The sequence below is a fragment of the Mandrillus leucophaeus genome, unplaced genomic scaffold, assembly GCF_000951045.1.
Source record: "Mandrillus leucophaeus isolate KB7577 unplaced genomic scaffold, Mleu.le_1.0 Scaffold117, whole genome shotgun sequence".
NCBI lineage: Eukaryota > Metazoa > Chordata > Mammalia > Primates > Cercopithecidae > Mandrillus > Mandrillus leucophaeus.
In genome coordinates this window covers 4185402-4203518 of record NW_012099987.1, presented here as the reverse complement: position 1 = coordinate 4203518, position 18117 = coordinate 4185402, and the positions used below count along the sequence as shown (strand labels likewise).

General features: G+C 36.3%; 1 protein-coding gene across 1 annotated transcript in view; it reads left to right on the top strand.

Annotated features, from left to right (window-relative positions):
• Positions 1-18117, top strand: part of LOC105554353 (inactive heparanase-2) — a 323145-nt gene that overhangs the window by 33139 nt on the left and 271889 nt on the right. The window contains exon 3 of the mRNA XM_012000802.1: positions 1194-1365. Coding sequence (XP_011856192.1) covers positions 1194-1365 — 172 coding nt within the window. The remainder of the gene's footprint in view (positions 1-1193; positions 1366-18117) is intronic.

Sequence of the window (18117 nt, the reverse complement as noted above, 5' to 3'; positions counted from 1 at the left end):
CTAGGTTTCATACTTATCTGGAAATGTATGGATAGCTAGATATCCTCCTTCTATCCACACTACTATCCTGTAGTCCCTCCTAAGCATGTTTAGCCTTGTAGATTACAGGGGGTATGTGTGAGATTGTCAGGGTTCGCTGTGGCTGCCTTATTCCCCAAATTTTCCTATTATATTTCTTGCAAGACTACGGGTTTATTTCTTGTACCTGCCAGTATCATAGTCTCAAGGCAGCTGAGATGCTGGCCTTTCCTGGGGTATGCACACCATTCCAAATCAAATTAGCCTCCTCCAGGTGTGGAGCGGCTGGTTTTGGGGAATTTTTCTCCCCTTATAGAGCTACCAAGGTAATGGAAGCTGGAAGAGGAGGCTTTGCTCAAAATTACTTCAATTAGCTACTTTGTTATTACTGAATATGATTTTTTTCCTGACTTTTTGGCAGTGAATATCTTTATGAAGATTTCACTTCTTACCATGTATATTAGTTTTCTAGGCTTGCCATAACAAATTATCACAAGCTTCGTGGCTTAAAACAACAAAAATTGCTTCTCTGATAGTTTAGGAGGCCAGAAGTCTGAAATCAGAGCATCAGCAGGATTGGTTTCTTGTGGGGGTTTTGAGAGAGAATCTATTCCATGCCTCTTTCCTAGCTTCTGGTGGCTGCCAGCAATGCTTAGCCTAGCAGCATCTCTCCAGTCTTTGTCACATGGCATTCTTCTCTCCGTGTCTGTGTATCTGAACTTCCTTCTCCTTTCTCTTATAAAGACAGAAGTCATTGGATTTAGGACCCACTGTAATCTAGTATGACCTTATCATAACTAGTTACATTTCAAAGATCCTGTTTCCAAATGAGCTCACATTCTGAGATTCTGGTAGATATAAATTTGGGGGGACACTATTCAATCCAATATACCATTCATTATGAAGTAGCACCTGAAAATCTGTATGGTCTCTGGTGTTGATTAGGTTATCCTTTTGTGAAAATTAGTTTGAAAATGAACAGAACAGCAAGCTAACTTGACTTTTTTTTGTTTGGGTGGTTCTTTAAGTTAAAATAATTCACACCCACTTTTTTATTTTTTTTATTTTTATTTTTTCATACTACTAAGAAAAAGGCAGAGAGATCTGTGGACAGGAAAGTGTTGGCAGAGCCTTACCCTTCTCAATTCTGACTTGCATGTTTGCTTTTAATCTAGAGCCAAATAACTATCGGACCATGCATGGCCGGGCAGTAAATGGCAGCCAGTTGGGAAAGGATTACATCCAGCTGAAGAGCCTGTTGCAGCCCATCCGGATTTATTCCAGAGCCAGCTTATATGGCCCTAATATTGGGCGGCCGAGGAAGAATGTCATCGCCCTCCTAGATGGGTAGGTCAGATTGTTTAGCTTTTCTTATGACATTATTCATTTAATGAATTAATGTATTTGCATTTCTCCTGATTATTTATTTATTTATTTATTTTGGTCTTAAGAAAAAAAGGAGGGACTCTTTCCATAGTGGCTTCACCCACTCTAAGTCAGAGGTTCTCCATCTTTCTCATCATTCTAGGCCTTCCGTAGTCAACAGGGGAGCATGGGATGGGGAAGGTATATCACAATCTCTAGGATGGGTTGTAAAGGAAACATTGTTTGAAAAAACACAATTAATATGATGCATTTTATAGCATCATTTTATATTTTTTAAGACAAAAAAATTACTCTATACCAGGGTCCTCTTGTAGAAAGTGAAGCTTTACAAAATCTTGGCCAGCAAACTGGGTTAAAAAGTTGAAAAACACTACAAATACTGAGATATTAAAGCTCTTGGTAGGCCTATTAGCAGATATTCTTGAGAATTGCTACCACTTTTCTTATTTAGTTTTGACTAAATCTGACAATCTTTTTTTAAATCACCTAAGGCAGGGAAAGATACTGATCAGGATTTTCTTTTATGTGTCAGAAAAAAATAGAGATTTATCTCTGTTAATGTATATGTACTAAATATACAGTGAAATATAACTAGAAACACATAAACATCCCCAGCAACTTGAACTAACAATAACAAAAATGTCAGCACTCTAAATTACCAGCTCTGTATTCCTTTCTAATCCTCCTGGTTATACAGATATAATTTTACATAGTTGTGATCATTGTATATGCATCATTTTGAGTGCTGCATTTTTTATTCATTGCTTCACATGACCCTTTCCTTGTTTCTACATAGTTCTCATATTGTCATTCTTAATAGCAATAAAATATTCCATTGCATTAATGCACCTAAGTCTGCCTAAGCATTCCATCACTGTTGGGCATTGGACTGTTTCCAAATTTTGCTTGTAATATATAGCACAGCTATAAACATTTTTATACAAATCGGTTATTTATTTCTTTTGAATTACATCCTTGGGCTAAATTCCAAAAAGTAGGGTTTCTTGGTCAAAGTATGTGATAATTCTTATGGCTTTTATATTTGTTGCCAAGTTTTTTTCAGAACAATTTCATCAGGTTGCAGGACAGCAATGTATTAGTATATCTTTTTCTCCAATATCCTATAGCAATGAATGTTGTCAGTTTTATTATTTTACTCTATTTTAATTAATGCAGGATCATGTTGCATGGTTGTTTAAACTTGAATTCTGTTAATTATGAAAAGAACTCAGAATTTTCAAATCCTTATGTTGTCTTGTTTCCTCTTATCCCAAATTTGATTAGTAACCATTGTAGTAACCATTAGTAACTTAACGAAATTTGACAATAACCATTTTGTCTGAGACCCAGACATGGAAGCCGTTTTAGATCAGTTTTCTCCTTCGTTCACACATTCAATTAGTTATTAAGTACTGTAATTTTCTTAGTATCCTTCATATCCCATTTTCTTTTCATTTTTATTTTAAACCTTGTTGTTTTTAATCCTAAATGATTTATTGGTATCTAGCTAGCCTCAAACTCTAATAATTTTTCCATATAGATTCCTGAGTAGTTTTTGTTGTTGTTGTTGTTGTTGTTGCTTTTTAAACAGAGTCTCGCTCTGTCAGCCAGGCTGGAGTGGAGTGGCGTGATCTCAGCTCACTGCAACCTCCGTCTCCTGGGCTAAAGCAATTCTCTTGCCTCAGCCTCCCGAGTAGCTGGTATTACAAGCATGTGCCACCACGCCCAGATAATTTTTGTATTTTTAGTAGAGATAGGGTTTCACCATGTTGGTCAGGCTGGTGTTGAACTCCTGACCTCAGATAATCCACCCATCTCGGCCTCCCAAAGTGCTGGGATTACAGAGGTTTTTTTTTTTTTTTTTTTTTTTTTAATGTAACATCTGGTCAAGTCACTTTTGCTTGAAATCCAAACCCTTTCCGATGCACTCGTGGCCTTTAGTATCTGCGCCTGCCTAAATTTGCAGCTAATAAGCAGTGATGCCCCCTTGCCCTCTAATTACATCTAACTACATCAAAGTATAGAAAATTTTTAATGTAAATTCTGGAAGATGCCATACTCTTTTATACCTTTACATCTTTTTATTTTGTGTCATTTTGTTAAGAATACCAGCCTCTCCTCTTGTTTTTCTCCTTTCTCTAGATCTTCTCTGACATGTTCAGGCAGAATTTCTTAGGGCCTCCTCTGTCCTTGCATGGCACTGTATTTTTCTGCTATCGCACTTATCAAATTGATGATAACATTTGTTTATATATCTGCCAGCCATGATAAACCACAGAGTAGGATCAGGAACCCATTTGTTTTATTCATATCCTCAAAATATTCCTAGGTTCTGTATCCTCAGAACCTAGGAATATAGTAAGTGCCTTATAAATGCTTGTTGAATGGGTAGTATCTGTCTTATTCAACAACTGATTTTAAGGTCATCCAAAAAAAAAAAACAGTATGCATAATTGTAATTATGAAGCATTGAAAAGCATAATATAAATAATCATTTAAATGGATTATGTTGATTTTATAAATCATGATAACTTCGGTTTTTTGAAACTATACCAATGTCTTAAGTTTTTAAAAAATTTTATTGATACATACAAATCGTACATATTTGTTGTACATATTTATGACAATTTTTAAATTATTTCTTTATGTTGGGAACATTCCAAATCTCTTCTAGCTACTTGGAATATACAATAAGCTACTGTTAACTTTTGCCACACTACTGTGCTATTGAACACTAGAGCTTATTCCTTCTAACTGTGTTTTTGTACCCATTAACCAACCTCTCTTCATCCTCCCTCTCTCCTTCCCTTCCTGGCCTGTGGTTACCACCAATTCTCTACCTCCATGAGGTCCACTTTTTCATTTGCTCCTACATGTGTGTGAGAACATACAATACTTGTCTTTTTGTGCCTGGCTTATTTCACTTAATGTAATGTCTTCCAGTTCCATCCATGTTGCTGAAAATGACAGAATTTCACTCTTTTTATGGTTGAATAGTATTCCATGTGTATATATACTACATTTTCTTTATCCATTCATCCCTTGATGAATACAGGTTGATTCCATATCTTGATTATTGTGAATATTGCTGCAATAAACATTGAAGTGTGCATAATCTTTTTGATATACTGACTTCCTTTATTTTGGTTATATACCCATAGGTGGGATTGCTGGGTAAGCTTTTTTACTGAGGTAGTTGCAGAACTAAAAAGGACTGTCTTTCCAGTTAGGATATGAACTCTATGAAGACAGAGATAGAATCTTCATGTTCATATTTAATATCTTCAGGGATTAGCCTGTGGTCTGGAAAATGGGAATTACTTAACAAAATGCTTATTTTATTGTTTTCATTTCCTCATTTGGGAAATGGCTATTCTTAATCATCAGTTTTTATCTAAAGACATGAGAATTACTATTTAGAGTTATATCAGTTTCTGGTTTTTCTTTTGTAAACTTTTATGCATCATCTATGTAATGACAATTTTATCTTAATCTAGTGCTTTTTGTGTGTCCTAAAAGATGTTTTTATTGTTTTAGAAGTTTCTTTTCATTATCATTTTTCTTGTCTCATATTGTTCAACAAGCTCTACCTACAAAATAGAAATCCTACTCAAAAGGAGATTTATCTAAAAAAATTATATACCCAATAACAGAGAAAAACCTATACCTCTACCTTGACAAATCTACTTAGTCCCTAATTTTTAAAAGTGAATACAGGCAAATCTCATATTTATTGTGCTTCACATATATTGAATTTTTTATAAATTGAAGGTTCATGGTACCTCACTTCATGTCTCTGTGTCACATTTTGGTAATTCTTGGAACATTTCAAGCTTTTTCATTATTATTATATCTATTATGGTGATCTGTAATCAGTGATCTTTGATGCTGCTATTGTAATTATTTTGGGGCACCATGAACTATAAGATGGCAAAATTAATCAATAAATGTGTGTTCTGTCTGTTCCACCCACCAGCCATTCTCCCATCTCTCTCCCTGTTCTCAGGCTTTTCTATTCCCTGAGATGCAACAATATTAAAATTACACCAATAAATAACACTACGGTGGTCTCTGAGTGCTCAAGTGAAAGACTTGCATGTCTCTTACTTTAAGGCACAAGCTCAACATGATTAAGCTTAATGAGGAAGGCATGTTGAAAGCCATGATAGGCTGAATGCTAGGCTTCTTGTCCCAAACAGTTAGCCAACTTGTGAATGTAAAGGGAAAGTTGTTGAAGGAAATTAAAAGTGCTACTTTGGTGAACACAAGAATGATAAGAAAGTGAAACAGCCTTATTGCTGCTATGGAGAAGGTTGTAGCAATCTAGATAGAAGATCAAACCAGCCACATTTCCCTAAGTGAAAGCCTAATCCAGGACAAGACCCTAACTCTCTTCAGTTCTATAAAGGCTGAGAGAGGTGAGGAAGCTACAGAAGGAAAGTTGGAAGCTAGCAGAGGTTGGTTTAAGGAAATAAACTATCTCCATAACATGAAAAATGCAAGGGGAAGCAGCTCTCCAGAAGATACAACTAAGATAATTAATGAAAGTGACTACACTAAACAACAGATTTTCAGTATAGATGAGACATCCTTCTCTTGGAAATCTGAAACTCTGAAAATCTTAGGGTCCCTATGAATTAAGTTAAATCTACTCCACCTGTGCTCTATAAATGGAACAATACAACCTGGGTGACAGCATATCTGTTTATAGCATGGTTTACTAAATAGTTTACACCCACTACTGAGACCTACTGCTCAGGAAAAAAAAAAAAATTGCTTTCAAAATATTACTGCTCATTGCCAATATGCCTGCTCACCCAAGAGCTCTGATGGAAATGTACAGATAAATTAATTTTTTAAGCCTGCTAACTCACCCTCCATTCTGCAGCCTAGAAATCAAGAAGTACTGTTGACTTTCAAGTCTTATTATTTAAGAAATACATTATTTGAGAAGTACATTTTATAAGGCCATAGCTACCATAGATAGTGATTTCTTCTCTGATGGATCTGGGCAAGGTTAATTGAAAACCTTCTGGAAAAGACTCACCATTCCAGATGCCATTACGAACATTTGTGATTCATGGGAAAAGGTTGAAATAGCAATATTAACAGGAGTTTGGAAGAAGTGGACTCTAGCCCTTGTGGATGACTTTGAGGGATTCAAGACTTCAGTGGAGGAAGTAACTGCAGATGTGGTGGGCATAGCAAGAAGACTAGAATTTGAAGTGTAGCTTGAAAATGTGACAGAATTGTTGCAATCTCATAATAGAATATGAATGGATGATGAATTGCTTATAAATGAGCAAATGGTTTCTTGAGATGGAACCTACTCCTGATGAAGATTCTCTGAACAGTGTTGAAATGATACAAAAGGATTTAGAATATTACATAAACTTAGTTGATAAAACAGTGGCAGGGTTTGACAGGACTGACTCCAATTTTGAAAGAGTTTCTACTGTGGGTAAAATGCCATCAAACAGCATTGAATGCTACAGAGAAGTCTTCCATGAAAGGAAGAATCACTTAATGTGACAAACGTCACTGTTGTTTTATTTTAAGAAATTGCCACAGCCATCCCAGCCTTCAGTAATCAACACCTTGATCAGTCAGCAGCCATCCATGTCAAGGCAAGGCCCTCTGTCAGCAAAATGATTATGACTCACTGAAGGCTCAGATGATCATTAGCATTTTTAGCAATACAGTATTTTGAATTAAGGTATATACATTGTTCTTTTAGACATAATGCTGTTGCATACTTAATAGACTATGGTATAGTGTAAACATAACTCTTACATGTACTGATAAACCAAATAATTTGTGTGACTCTCTTTATTGTGATATTCACTTTATTGCAGTGGTCTGGAACTGAACCTGCAATACCTCTGTGGTATGCCTGTAGAGAGCCAAAGATCACAAGACACAAAAAAGAAATCAGTAGCATGAAAGATAAAAACCAAGATAAATTAATTAAACAATTCACCCAAGAAGAATTATAATTCAAGATCCAGTGCTTTAAAAATAAAAATCTGCAATTGGTCTCCTTATAATGATATAGAAAGATAACGGTATTTATGGAGTAAAAACACGTTTCTATGAAAAAGCTACAAATCAGTACAAAAATAATTTTTGAAACTATATTATTGCCGAAATTTTCTAATAAAGTTTAAAGAGTGATTTCTTAGATACAACACTAAAGGCAAATGTGATAAAACATATCCATGATAAATTGGACTTTATCAAAACTAAGAACTTTTGTGAGTCAAATGACACCATCAAGAATGTGAACAGATAACATGCAGAATAGGAGAAAATATTTGCAAGTCATATATCTGATAAGAGAATGGTATCCAGAATATATATAAAGAATTCTTACAACTCAGCAATGAAAAGACAAATTACCTAACTAAAATATGGACAGAAGGGATTTAAGTGGACATATTTCCCAAGTTATACGAATGGCCAATAAGCACGTGAATAGATACTTAACATTGTTAGTTAGGGAAATGCAAATCAAAACCACAGCGAGATACCACCTCACATCCACTAAGATGGGTATAATCAAAAAGACACACTATAACAACTATTGGAGAGGATGTAGAAAAATTTGAACCCTTATACAATGCTAGTGGGAATATAATATGCTTCAACTGCTTTGAAAAACAGTCTGGCAATTACTTAAAATGTTAAACATAGTTAACATAAGACTAAGCACTTCCTAAGAGAAATAAAAACATATATCCACACAAAAACTTGTACACGAATATTCATAGCAGCGGTATTCATAATAGCTAAAAAATAGAAACAATCCAAATGTTCATCACTTGATTAATAGATAGGGAAAATGTGGTATATCCATACAATTAAATATTATTAGACAATGGAAAGAAACGAAGCACCAATACATGTTACAACATGGATAAACCTTAAAAATATTATGGTCACTGAAGGAAGTGAGTCACAAAAGGCCATACATTGTGTGATTCCTTTTATATTAAATGTCAGAAATTAATAGAGACAAAACATAGTTTAGTAGTTGCTTAGGGCTGGCGAAGATTGTGGGGAAATGAGGAGTGTCTGTAATGGATACAGGGTTTCTTTTTGGAATGATGAAATATTCTAGAATTAGATTATGTTAATGGTTGCACAGCACTTAAAATATAATAAAAACTATTGAACACTTCTCTGAGTGAGTTGTATGATATGTAAATTATATTTCCAAAAAGGGTTAAGAGTCTAATAAAATATTTGAAGACAAAAGATAAAGCTCCTATACACAGAGCTTTATACAGAGACGGAGAAATATTACCGATATAGAGAATCAATTAAGGATATCCAACAGCTGGCTTATAGGAGAGCCAGATCCCGAAACAAGAAAGAGAAGTATGGTTACAGAAAGAATGAAAACTTTACCAACCTTGACAATATAAAAGGAAAGGGACAGTTGATAGAAATAGAAGGTAGAAATGGAGAGAAGAAATACCATATGTGAAGGGTGATATTATACAATATATGGTGATTCAGAAAATATTGCCTAAACCGTTAGAATAATAAATGGAGAGGTAAAGGAGAGGGGAACCAGTAAACCAAGCACATGGAATTTGCTTGACTCTTGGTTAGAATGACTTATGGCAGCACTTTCTTAAATATGCTCTGGAGAATATCACTTCTACAGGATATTAACATTATGTGAAGGGAAAAAAAATAAAACGTTCCATGGTCAAGTAAGCTTGAGAAATGCTGGGATCCACACATTTACTGAAACACTTACCTGTGCTTTTAATATATTAGTTTACATTCGGAATCTCCAAGAAGGGGATTTAGCATGCAGAATTTTCTGAATTTATTTGACCACAGAATCTTACTTTCAGAGACCGTCTTGAGAGGTTAACGTTCCACTAACATGTTTGGATCACATTGACTTAGAATATGCACTCTGGTTTCGGTGGGTGATGGCAGTAAAGGAAACTTTAAAAAAAGAATTACAATTTGGAGAATTCAGAGAACCTGAATTGCCTTAGTACCCTCATTACTACTGTACTTGCGTGCATCTTGCCCCCTCCTATCTGATCACTCAGTTGCCAGAAAAATCATTTACAAACCTAGTTCATATGATGTCAGTCACTTGCTAAAGATGCTTTAATGACTTTTCATTGCTGTTAGAATAAAATGTAATCTCTTTACCATGGCCCGTAGGGCTCTACAGTGAATGAGCTAGTCTCTATCCAGATCTTCATTTTTATCTTCTCCCATATTCTCTTTTTCTTACCTCACTCAGTCCTCATGGGCCTGGTTATGTGCTAAGCTAGTACCATGCTAGAGCAGTCTCCTCTCCACATGCATCATCAGAGTGCTTCTCATCCATCAGAGTGCTTCCTTGAGTCATCTAGCAAAGTAATTCTCTATCTAAACTAACAGGATATAGATAGTTATACTTTGTAACTATATATTTGTTGTTTGTTTGCTTGTCCTTTATAGATTATAAATTCCATGAGGGCAAGAAGTATGTTATATTTACTATTGTATATGCAGTGCTAGCAACAAGCCTAGTACATAGTAGGTGCTCCAGTTTGTTGAATGAGTGAAGAATAAAGAATGGAAGTTAATCCAACATTCTACAGAGTTGCTAGTGGAATATTCTAACCTGAACCCGTGTTAGAATAGAAAGCTAGACAGAGTTTTCTGCTCCTATCATGGCCCAGAGAGCTATGGGAAGCATTTAAATTTGAGCAAAGGAGACAGAAGCAGGACAAAACTAGGAAACAAATAATTGTCTTTACCATCATGGCAGACCACATGATGTGTGCTATATGTTCAATAAAGCAGAAATAGAAAAATTGCTGTTTTGTATCCAGAATTTCTGTCTTTAGTTGTGTCTAATCACCAACACTTCTACTAAGTGTCTAATCCTGATTTATCAATTCCATGTTTTCCTCAAAGCATGGGTAGGTATGAAGGCTGTATAAGTGGATAAGGATGGAAATTTTACTGTATTCCTGTACACAGACTTCCGTTGTGACTTTTATGGGCCCAAGGTACTTTTGACTTCATGAGTCTCTTCCTTAAAGACATATTAAAAATTATATTTGCACTCCATTGGTATAAATACATATAACAATTTTTTTCAACCTTAAACTTGTTTTTGTTTCTTCTAATTTTAATCAAAAAAAATAAGTGGTTTATAAACGTGTTGTGGTTCCCAGGCACTGTGCCTACTGTGCCTAATGGACAAGTCAGTCCTGCCTGTACCTGCCAAGAAGAGAATTCAAATAGAGACAAAAGGTAATTTTGGATATTTAATTGCTATGATACCCACTCGAGACATCAGTCTCCTCATGGGTGAATTGTAATAAGTTATTTAAGATCTCCCTTTCATGTTTAACTTTCATGAGTTCTATGATAGTTTAGCTCATGACAGACAAGTTCCTGATTTATTTTCTAATACATAGCAATAACCTTCTGTTTTGTCTAATAGTGAATCAATATAGCAGGGTGGTGAAGAGCCTGCGCTTTGGAACTAGATGAGACCTGGATTATCAATTAGCTGAATTGTTTTTGTTTTTATTGTTGTTTTGACACAGGGTCTCACCCTGTCACCCAGGTTGGAGTACAGTGGTACACACATAGCTCACTGCAGCCTCTAACTTCTGGGCTCAAGCCATCCTCCTGCCTCAGCCTTCCAAATTGCTAGAATTACATGTGTAAGCCACCATGCCTGGCCATGTGTGAATGATACTTCAAGTCTCTGAGTCATCTGGAGCCTCAGTTGTTAAGAAGATCAGATATATTTGCAAGATGAAAAGGCAGGTTTCAGTCTAATAGATTTTTTGCATATGACTCAATGTAGCTTTCTAAGCAGTTCAGAGAATTGAATGAGGAAAGGAACTAGAAAGATTAGCTACAATAACTTGTCAGTATAATGAGGGTAATCACAGTTCCACTTCCTGTCTAAAAACCTGCTTATCCCACATTCTTGTTTGGAGCAGGAAGATGCACAGCTGGGTACAATTCGGTGCACAGAGTAATTATCACGATGTTATTCCTAATAATTGTTCTGTTTTATTTCAGCTATGAAACAGTTTTATGACTTGACCAAATTACAGGAGAAGAGAAGATAACAGTATATTACACTTAGTTTATAAGATGAAAATTTCCATCTCTCTGCCTCCAGAGAGACCAAAGCTGTTCAGTGCTTATTAACAGGGAAGTACTGTATGCTGCAAAGGTCTACTCCCTAGCTGAGAATTGTGTTAATGACCAGTTACTTCTAAACTTGCTTTCATTTACTTTTATTTTGTTCCTGAAAAGGCCTTCTTTGCTGATTGAGAAAACAGACTACTTCTTTACCCAAACTCAAGCTTTTGAGTTACTGTCATTATAATTGAGGATGTTTATCTCTGTCTCTAAAACCAGAGAAGTCAGTCTGTCTGTCTGGGATGGGTGTTACAACATTGGAGATGGAGGCTGGAGTCCTGAAACACAGACTTCGATTTGACACTTTACTAGTCAGATGGTCTTCAGAAATATTCTTCCTCACTTTCTTACTTTCCAGTTTTTCCTCTCTTCCTTCTTTTTCTTTCCCTCACAACCCTGCTTTCCCCTTCAAGAATGCTGTCTGTCCCCTTATAGGTGCTGCTAAGATCAGAATTTGTCAGAAGTGTGGTCCATGGTCCTCTTGCATTGGAAGCACCTAGAGGGACTGCTAAGCATGCAGCATGATTCTTAGGCTCCAGCTCAGACTTCCTGAAGCAGATGTGTGGGAATGTGAGCCAGATATTGGCATTTTGAATAGAGACCTCAAAGAATTCTTTACACACTAATGTATGAGAAACACTACCCTGTAATATAGGCAAAACAAGTTTTATTATCTTTATTTTACAGATCAAAGAATATAGGTGCACAAATATTAAATAATTTACAAAGCTCAAAAACCAGAACCAAGAAGAGGAAACTGACATTTATTGAGTGCCAACAGTGTACCAGGCACTACCTTTGTTTCTGCATATTTGTTTTCTTGTTAATTCTCACAACACTTTTGGGACATAGCTTCTGTTCCTTCCATATGACATGGATCAAGGAGGTTAAACAACTTACCCAAGGTCCCATGGCTAGTGAACTGTGGAGCCAGGTCACAAATCAGATAAGTGTCTGACTCTGGGGCCCATTCTCTTGCTATTCAGTGATGCTATTTTTCTGAATCTTCATCTTTCAATTAAGCTAAATAGTCTAGCATACAAATTAAAATACAATTCTTCTCCACCTCAGTTCCTCAGTGTTCATGCTTACAGTCAGGTTTATAGCAGGGCTGGAGCTCCAAAAAAAGTGTGCTTTTTCATGTGAAATCCATAACAAAATCCTGATGCGTTTTTCCTCCTTCTCACCAGGTTCTACAGCCAGGTCAAATCATTTCAGGTTATTAGAGCCTTCTTTGCTTGAATCCAAGTCTTTACAACTTCCTCAGCAGCATTTTGGACCGTCGAGGGATGTGTATCCTGATCTTCTAACCAGCACCTTCCAACTCCAGTCAGAGCCTTCCAAGTCTCTTTCATCATCTCTTCTCATCATCCCCCATTTCCATGTCTTTTTCTTCATTCCAATCAAGCAAATCTATCTGGTCCTCCTATATGTGTTATTCTCTGACATCTGCCTCTATCTTGTTCCAGACATTGTCCTATAGCCTCCCGTCTCTCAAACCTTCGCTGGCAGCAAATAGGCTTCATCTTGGGAGCCAGTTTTAGGAAACAGGACCTGGCATGCTATCTTGAGAAAAACTCTTAGGCCAGTTGTGAGATAAATGAGAGATTATTGACCTCTCTTACCATAGGCTCAGCAAAAAGGAATAACAACACACGCAGTACAAATTTGCCATCTCTGCATGGTTATAACAAGGGCTTTAGAATCAGAATTGGGTTTGAATCCCAGCTCTGCAATTAACTGCCTATGTGATCTTGAGCACAGTTTCTTATCTATAAACTGAGACTAATAATGCCAACCTTATAGGGTTGTAAGTAGGTAATCTGCTTACCACATGCCTGTCAATCGGCAAATGGTAATTAACTTATTTTTTCCTTCATTCAGGATTCTCCTTAAATTAAACTGCCAGGAAGTGACTTTTATCAACAAGATGGATTGGTTGAAGAGTCTCACCCATCTCAATTCGTGTATATTTAAGGCTCTATAAACCTAAGGGAAACATAAGCTCCAAGGGAAGCCTAAATAGAGACCTGCACTAGCCATTAAAGTCAACAAACATATAACTATATGCTATTTATTGGTCTACTGCCAATGTGATATTATTAATATATATAAATAGGGATGAGGAGAGGAGAGGCAAGGAGTGAGTAAGGGAGAAAGAAACGGAGGATTAAAGGTGAGGGAGAGAAGGGGAAAGGGAGAAAGAAATAGGTCAGTATTTCATTTCTTCTATGTAGCACCCAGTCTAGCTCAACATATTATTAACCATGAAAAAGTAAGTGGCTTTGGACCAAATGAAAGATGCCCCAAGATATTGTTTATCTAGAGTTCAGCCTGGTTTACTATAACTCAGGATGAATTATTTTCTCACAAACTTTCCCTAGGCTTTTGTGTAGAACGGCTGTCACATCTTATTTGTGTTAGTTAACATAACCAAAGATTCTCTTTGTGGACAGGAAAGATCAGGCTGCTACGCTCTTATTAAAGTATGTACTCAGTTAGATATCCAGTTCCTGGTGAAGGATTTATCCCCTTTCCTGGGAGCAAAATTCAGAAATCAGATTTTAGGGTTGCAATCTGTGATCCAGAAGTAGAAATCAAACCCCAAAGACCATGAGTAAAGATGGGCCTTATTATAATAGAGAGCTGTGATATGCCCTGGGAGAGAAGGCTCAACAATATTTCAGATACGTCATATGTGCAGGTGGATAACAAAGGAAAGAAATTCTCCCAGATTTGGAGTCCCCGGTGTGGGGGAAAGGAACTCTCACAATGAAAGGAGATATTTTGTTCTTTTCTATAGTAGCAGAATGGCCCTAATGGAAAGACCCCCAAATATTGAAATATCTGCCTGGCACTGGTCAATTTCATTAGTTACAGGCACTGTTCTCTTCCCTCTCTTATGCTTCTTTGTGTGACTGGAGATCAGCATGAGGGCAAAGGCCCCTTGTCCTCTGAGATCATAGTCCAGATTTCTGTCACCATAATTCAGCTATGGGAACATCCAACCCTGGAAAACCAAGATCTTCCACTCTTGTCAGTATTCACAGCCTGAGTCATCATTAACTTGTACCTTCATAGACCTAAATCTAGGGTTTAGAATGGAAGTGAATGGTAGAAAGTCCTTAGATAATACCAGACCCTAAACAGAATTTCACTCTCCCAGTGGACTTTCACTCCTGACAGCACTATTCCGTGTGCATGTTATTCCACCTCTAATATTACTGTTGCTGAGCATTTTGCAGCTGTGTTGAAGTTGTTCATTTATGTGGTTTGGGCCAGTTTCCGAGAAACAGGCAGAACTAGAGAGCAGAAGCATCTATCAATGTTAGATTTGAACAAAGAAAATAATGATCTTTTTGGAATTGTCCTCCACAGTGTCAATACAGATATAAAAATGGAGTATAGGAATGGTATAGATTTCTGCATATAAGATATAGAAAGCCCAATGTTCAGGCAAGGTTCATGGGGGCAGGGAGAATACCCCAAACTCATTGACTATAATATCTGTTCTTTGGAATTGTATCTAATTATTTTTCTTTATGTGTTATTTCTGTGGTTGGTTTTCCTTTTCTAGTTTTTAAAAAATATAAATGTTATTCGAAGACTTCTGAAAACAGAATAGTTGTCCTATTTTAGATGAGGTCTTTCTAAAAAGATAAGGATGTGTTTGGTAATCTTGCTAGGATTTGGAAATGCATATTTTGTTTGACATTATTTGCAAATTTGATTTTTTTCCTCCTCAAACTAAGTGTAGAAATGCTTCCATATGGTTGAAGTTGATCTCATCGTTTTGCTAAGAAGGAGAAGGAAAAAATGTAGCTTACAGCAATTTTTACATGAACACATACTTAATAATGGTATTTCCTCAAAGTTAGTTAAAACAACTTTTCTACTGCTTCAATATGCCACTAAGGTTAAAAAGATAATATAATTTGTCTACAAATATTAAATTGTGATTGAATTTTTTTTTTTTTTTTTGAGACGGAGTCTCACTTTGTCGCCCAGGCTGGAGTGCAGTAGTGCGATCTTGGCTCTCTGCAAGCTCCACCCCTGGGTTCATGCCATTCTCCTGCCTCAGCCTCCCCAGTAGCTGGGATTACAGGTGCCCGCCACCACACCCAGCTAATTTTTTGTATTTTTAGTAGAGACAGGGTTTCACCATGTTGGCCAGGATGGTCTTGATCTCCTGACCTGGTGATCCACCTGCCTCAGCCTCCCAATGTGCTGGGATTACAAGCATGAGCCACTGTGCCTGGCCTGAAATTTTTTAAATATAATGAAACTAAACTACATTTTAATATTTTGATTTCTTATACAGAATATTAGGTGAGGATCTGATTTTAATTTTTTTCCCAAATAGACAACAAATCACATAGCACATTTCAGAATGCTTCAATTTTTCAGACACTGAATTCCTTTTTATGTAATAACTTCTTATATAGTATTTTAAATTTAATTCCATAGATCTCCTTACTAAATCTTGAATGTTTTAATCATTACAAATTTCATGATAATATATGGTAGATCCAATAAATGCCCCTTCATTATTCCAAGTTTTCAAAATTTTCTTGGCTTCTTCCAAATTAATGTTAGAATGGTTTTGTAAAGCTTCAAAAATATCTGCTGGGATTTTTTATTCGAATTCCATTAAGCCTATAAATTGGTTTAAGAAGAATAATTGATTTTCCTCTGTAGGATCATGGTAGCTCTTTTTCTAGATCTGATTTTAAAATATTTTTCTGTAAACTATATACTATTCTACTTATGGGCTCAGGATATTTCCTATTTAATTATAGATTTTTTGGATTTTCTTTGAGATGTAGGGTGCAGATGTGGAGAAAATACAATAACGGTACTTTGAATGTCACTAACAATCGTTTTCTCGTTCTTTTTATAATGTTCCTTTAGATAACAGAACATTATTTAAGGACTTAATTCCCACATATAGCAGAGCAAACTATTCAATGCCTATGAGGATCTCCTGATTATAGTGTCATGAAGGACTAGTTTCCAATTTTCAACATACCAAATTAGAAATGTTCTGAATTGCCTGTCCAGAGACTTTTAGCCAAGTAGGGCATTAATGATTTATTTGGTCTTAATTTTCTTATGAATACAGGGCTGTTAATATCAATGAGTATTCAAGTTATTTGAGACATATTCAGGAGGACTGGAATATATTTACCACCAGCAGCATTGAAAGTCCTCTCCCAGGTTCCTCATCTTGGACAATGGCATTCATTACTGCAATTAAAAGTTTGGCATTCTCCTCTTTCTCTTGAGCACACCAACAGTGTTTCTAAAGTGGGCCTTTTTTTTTTTTTTTTAATTCCTATATTTCAAAGCTTCCCATGTCTCTGTAGTAATCTCTTTCCAGCTTATTTTCACCAATATCTTTCTTTTCCATAGCCAGATCCTAAAATGCAAATCTGAGCCTGAGAATCTCTTGTGTGTGTTTAAAGACGGAATAAATTCAACAAACATACGTGGAGGGCGAGCTGGCTATATTTTACAATATTATGCTGGGTGCTAATCATACAAAGGTAAATAGGACCTGGACTTGTACCTTATTGTTAAGGGTAAAGGCCAGACTTGTAAAGGCAACACAGGGCAGCTCCTGGTGATCTGACCAGCCTGACCTCCTACCATTTCCTTACTTGTTCCCTGACATCCAGCCATACTGGACTTCTGTGAACAGCTCATTTTGACTCTTCCTTGCTTTGCTCACGCTATTCTTTGCCTGGGCTGCACCTCCTGGCAAAATCTTACCCTTCTTTCAATCTCATATTCAACATCGTAGACAATATGAAGGTTTTCTTAATCTGTATTCCTTCTTCTAACACCATAAGGCAGACCTAACTGCTCCTCTTACTGAGGTCCTCTTTCTGTACTACTGGTACAAACTAACAATCTGTTACTGCACACAGAAACTTTGGTATGTCCTTGTCCACATTTCTGTCTCCTGGGCTTCATTGTGGTTGTCTTGTAGCAGAGGCCCTGAGCCAGTCACCTTTTGATACCTGCATCCAGCACATTGTCTTACAATAAGCATTGAAGGGCTCAAGACTGTGAGAGGAAGCTAACAAGCAAAGAAGGTGCTCCAGCTTTTTCCTTTTTCTAATCAATATGGTAGTGTTTTCTCAAGGCAAAAATTCAGCTGGTTTTTTGTATCTTAGAGTTTACTATGCTTCCTAGCCTCAGTGAATACAGCTTGGAGGCAGCATAAGATACTGGAAAGATGGTCGGATTTGGAATCAGAACCTGAGTTTAGCCTACACTAACTACATGAATTTGAGAAAGTCTCATAACCTCATAACCTCCTCCACTGAAACACAGAAATATCTACCTTACTGGATTGTTTTGAGGACTATGGGAAGCTATACATATAAGAAACTAAAAAGCATTTTATGACAAAGCTCTATTAATGTCAGTATTGTTTTCATTGTGGTTATTTGTATATGATTATAAAACAGTTTTACATAAAATATTTCTTTTGTTTTTAATTTAAGTTCCAGGATA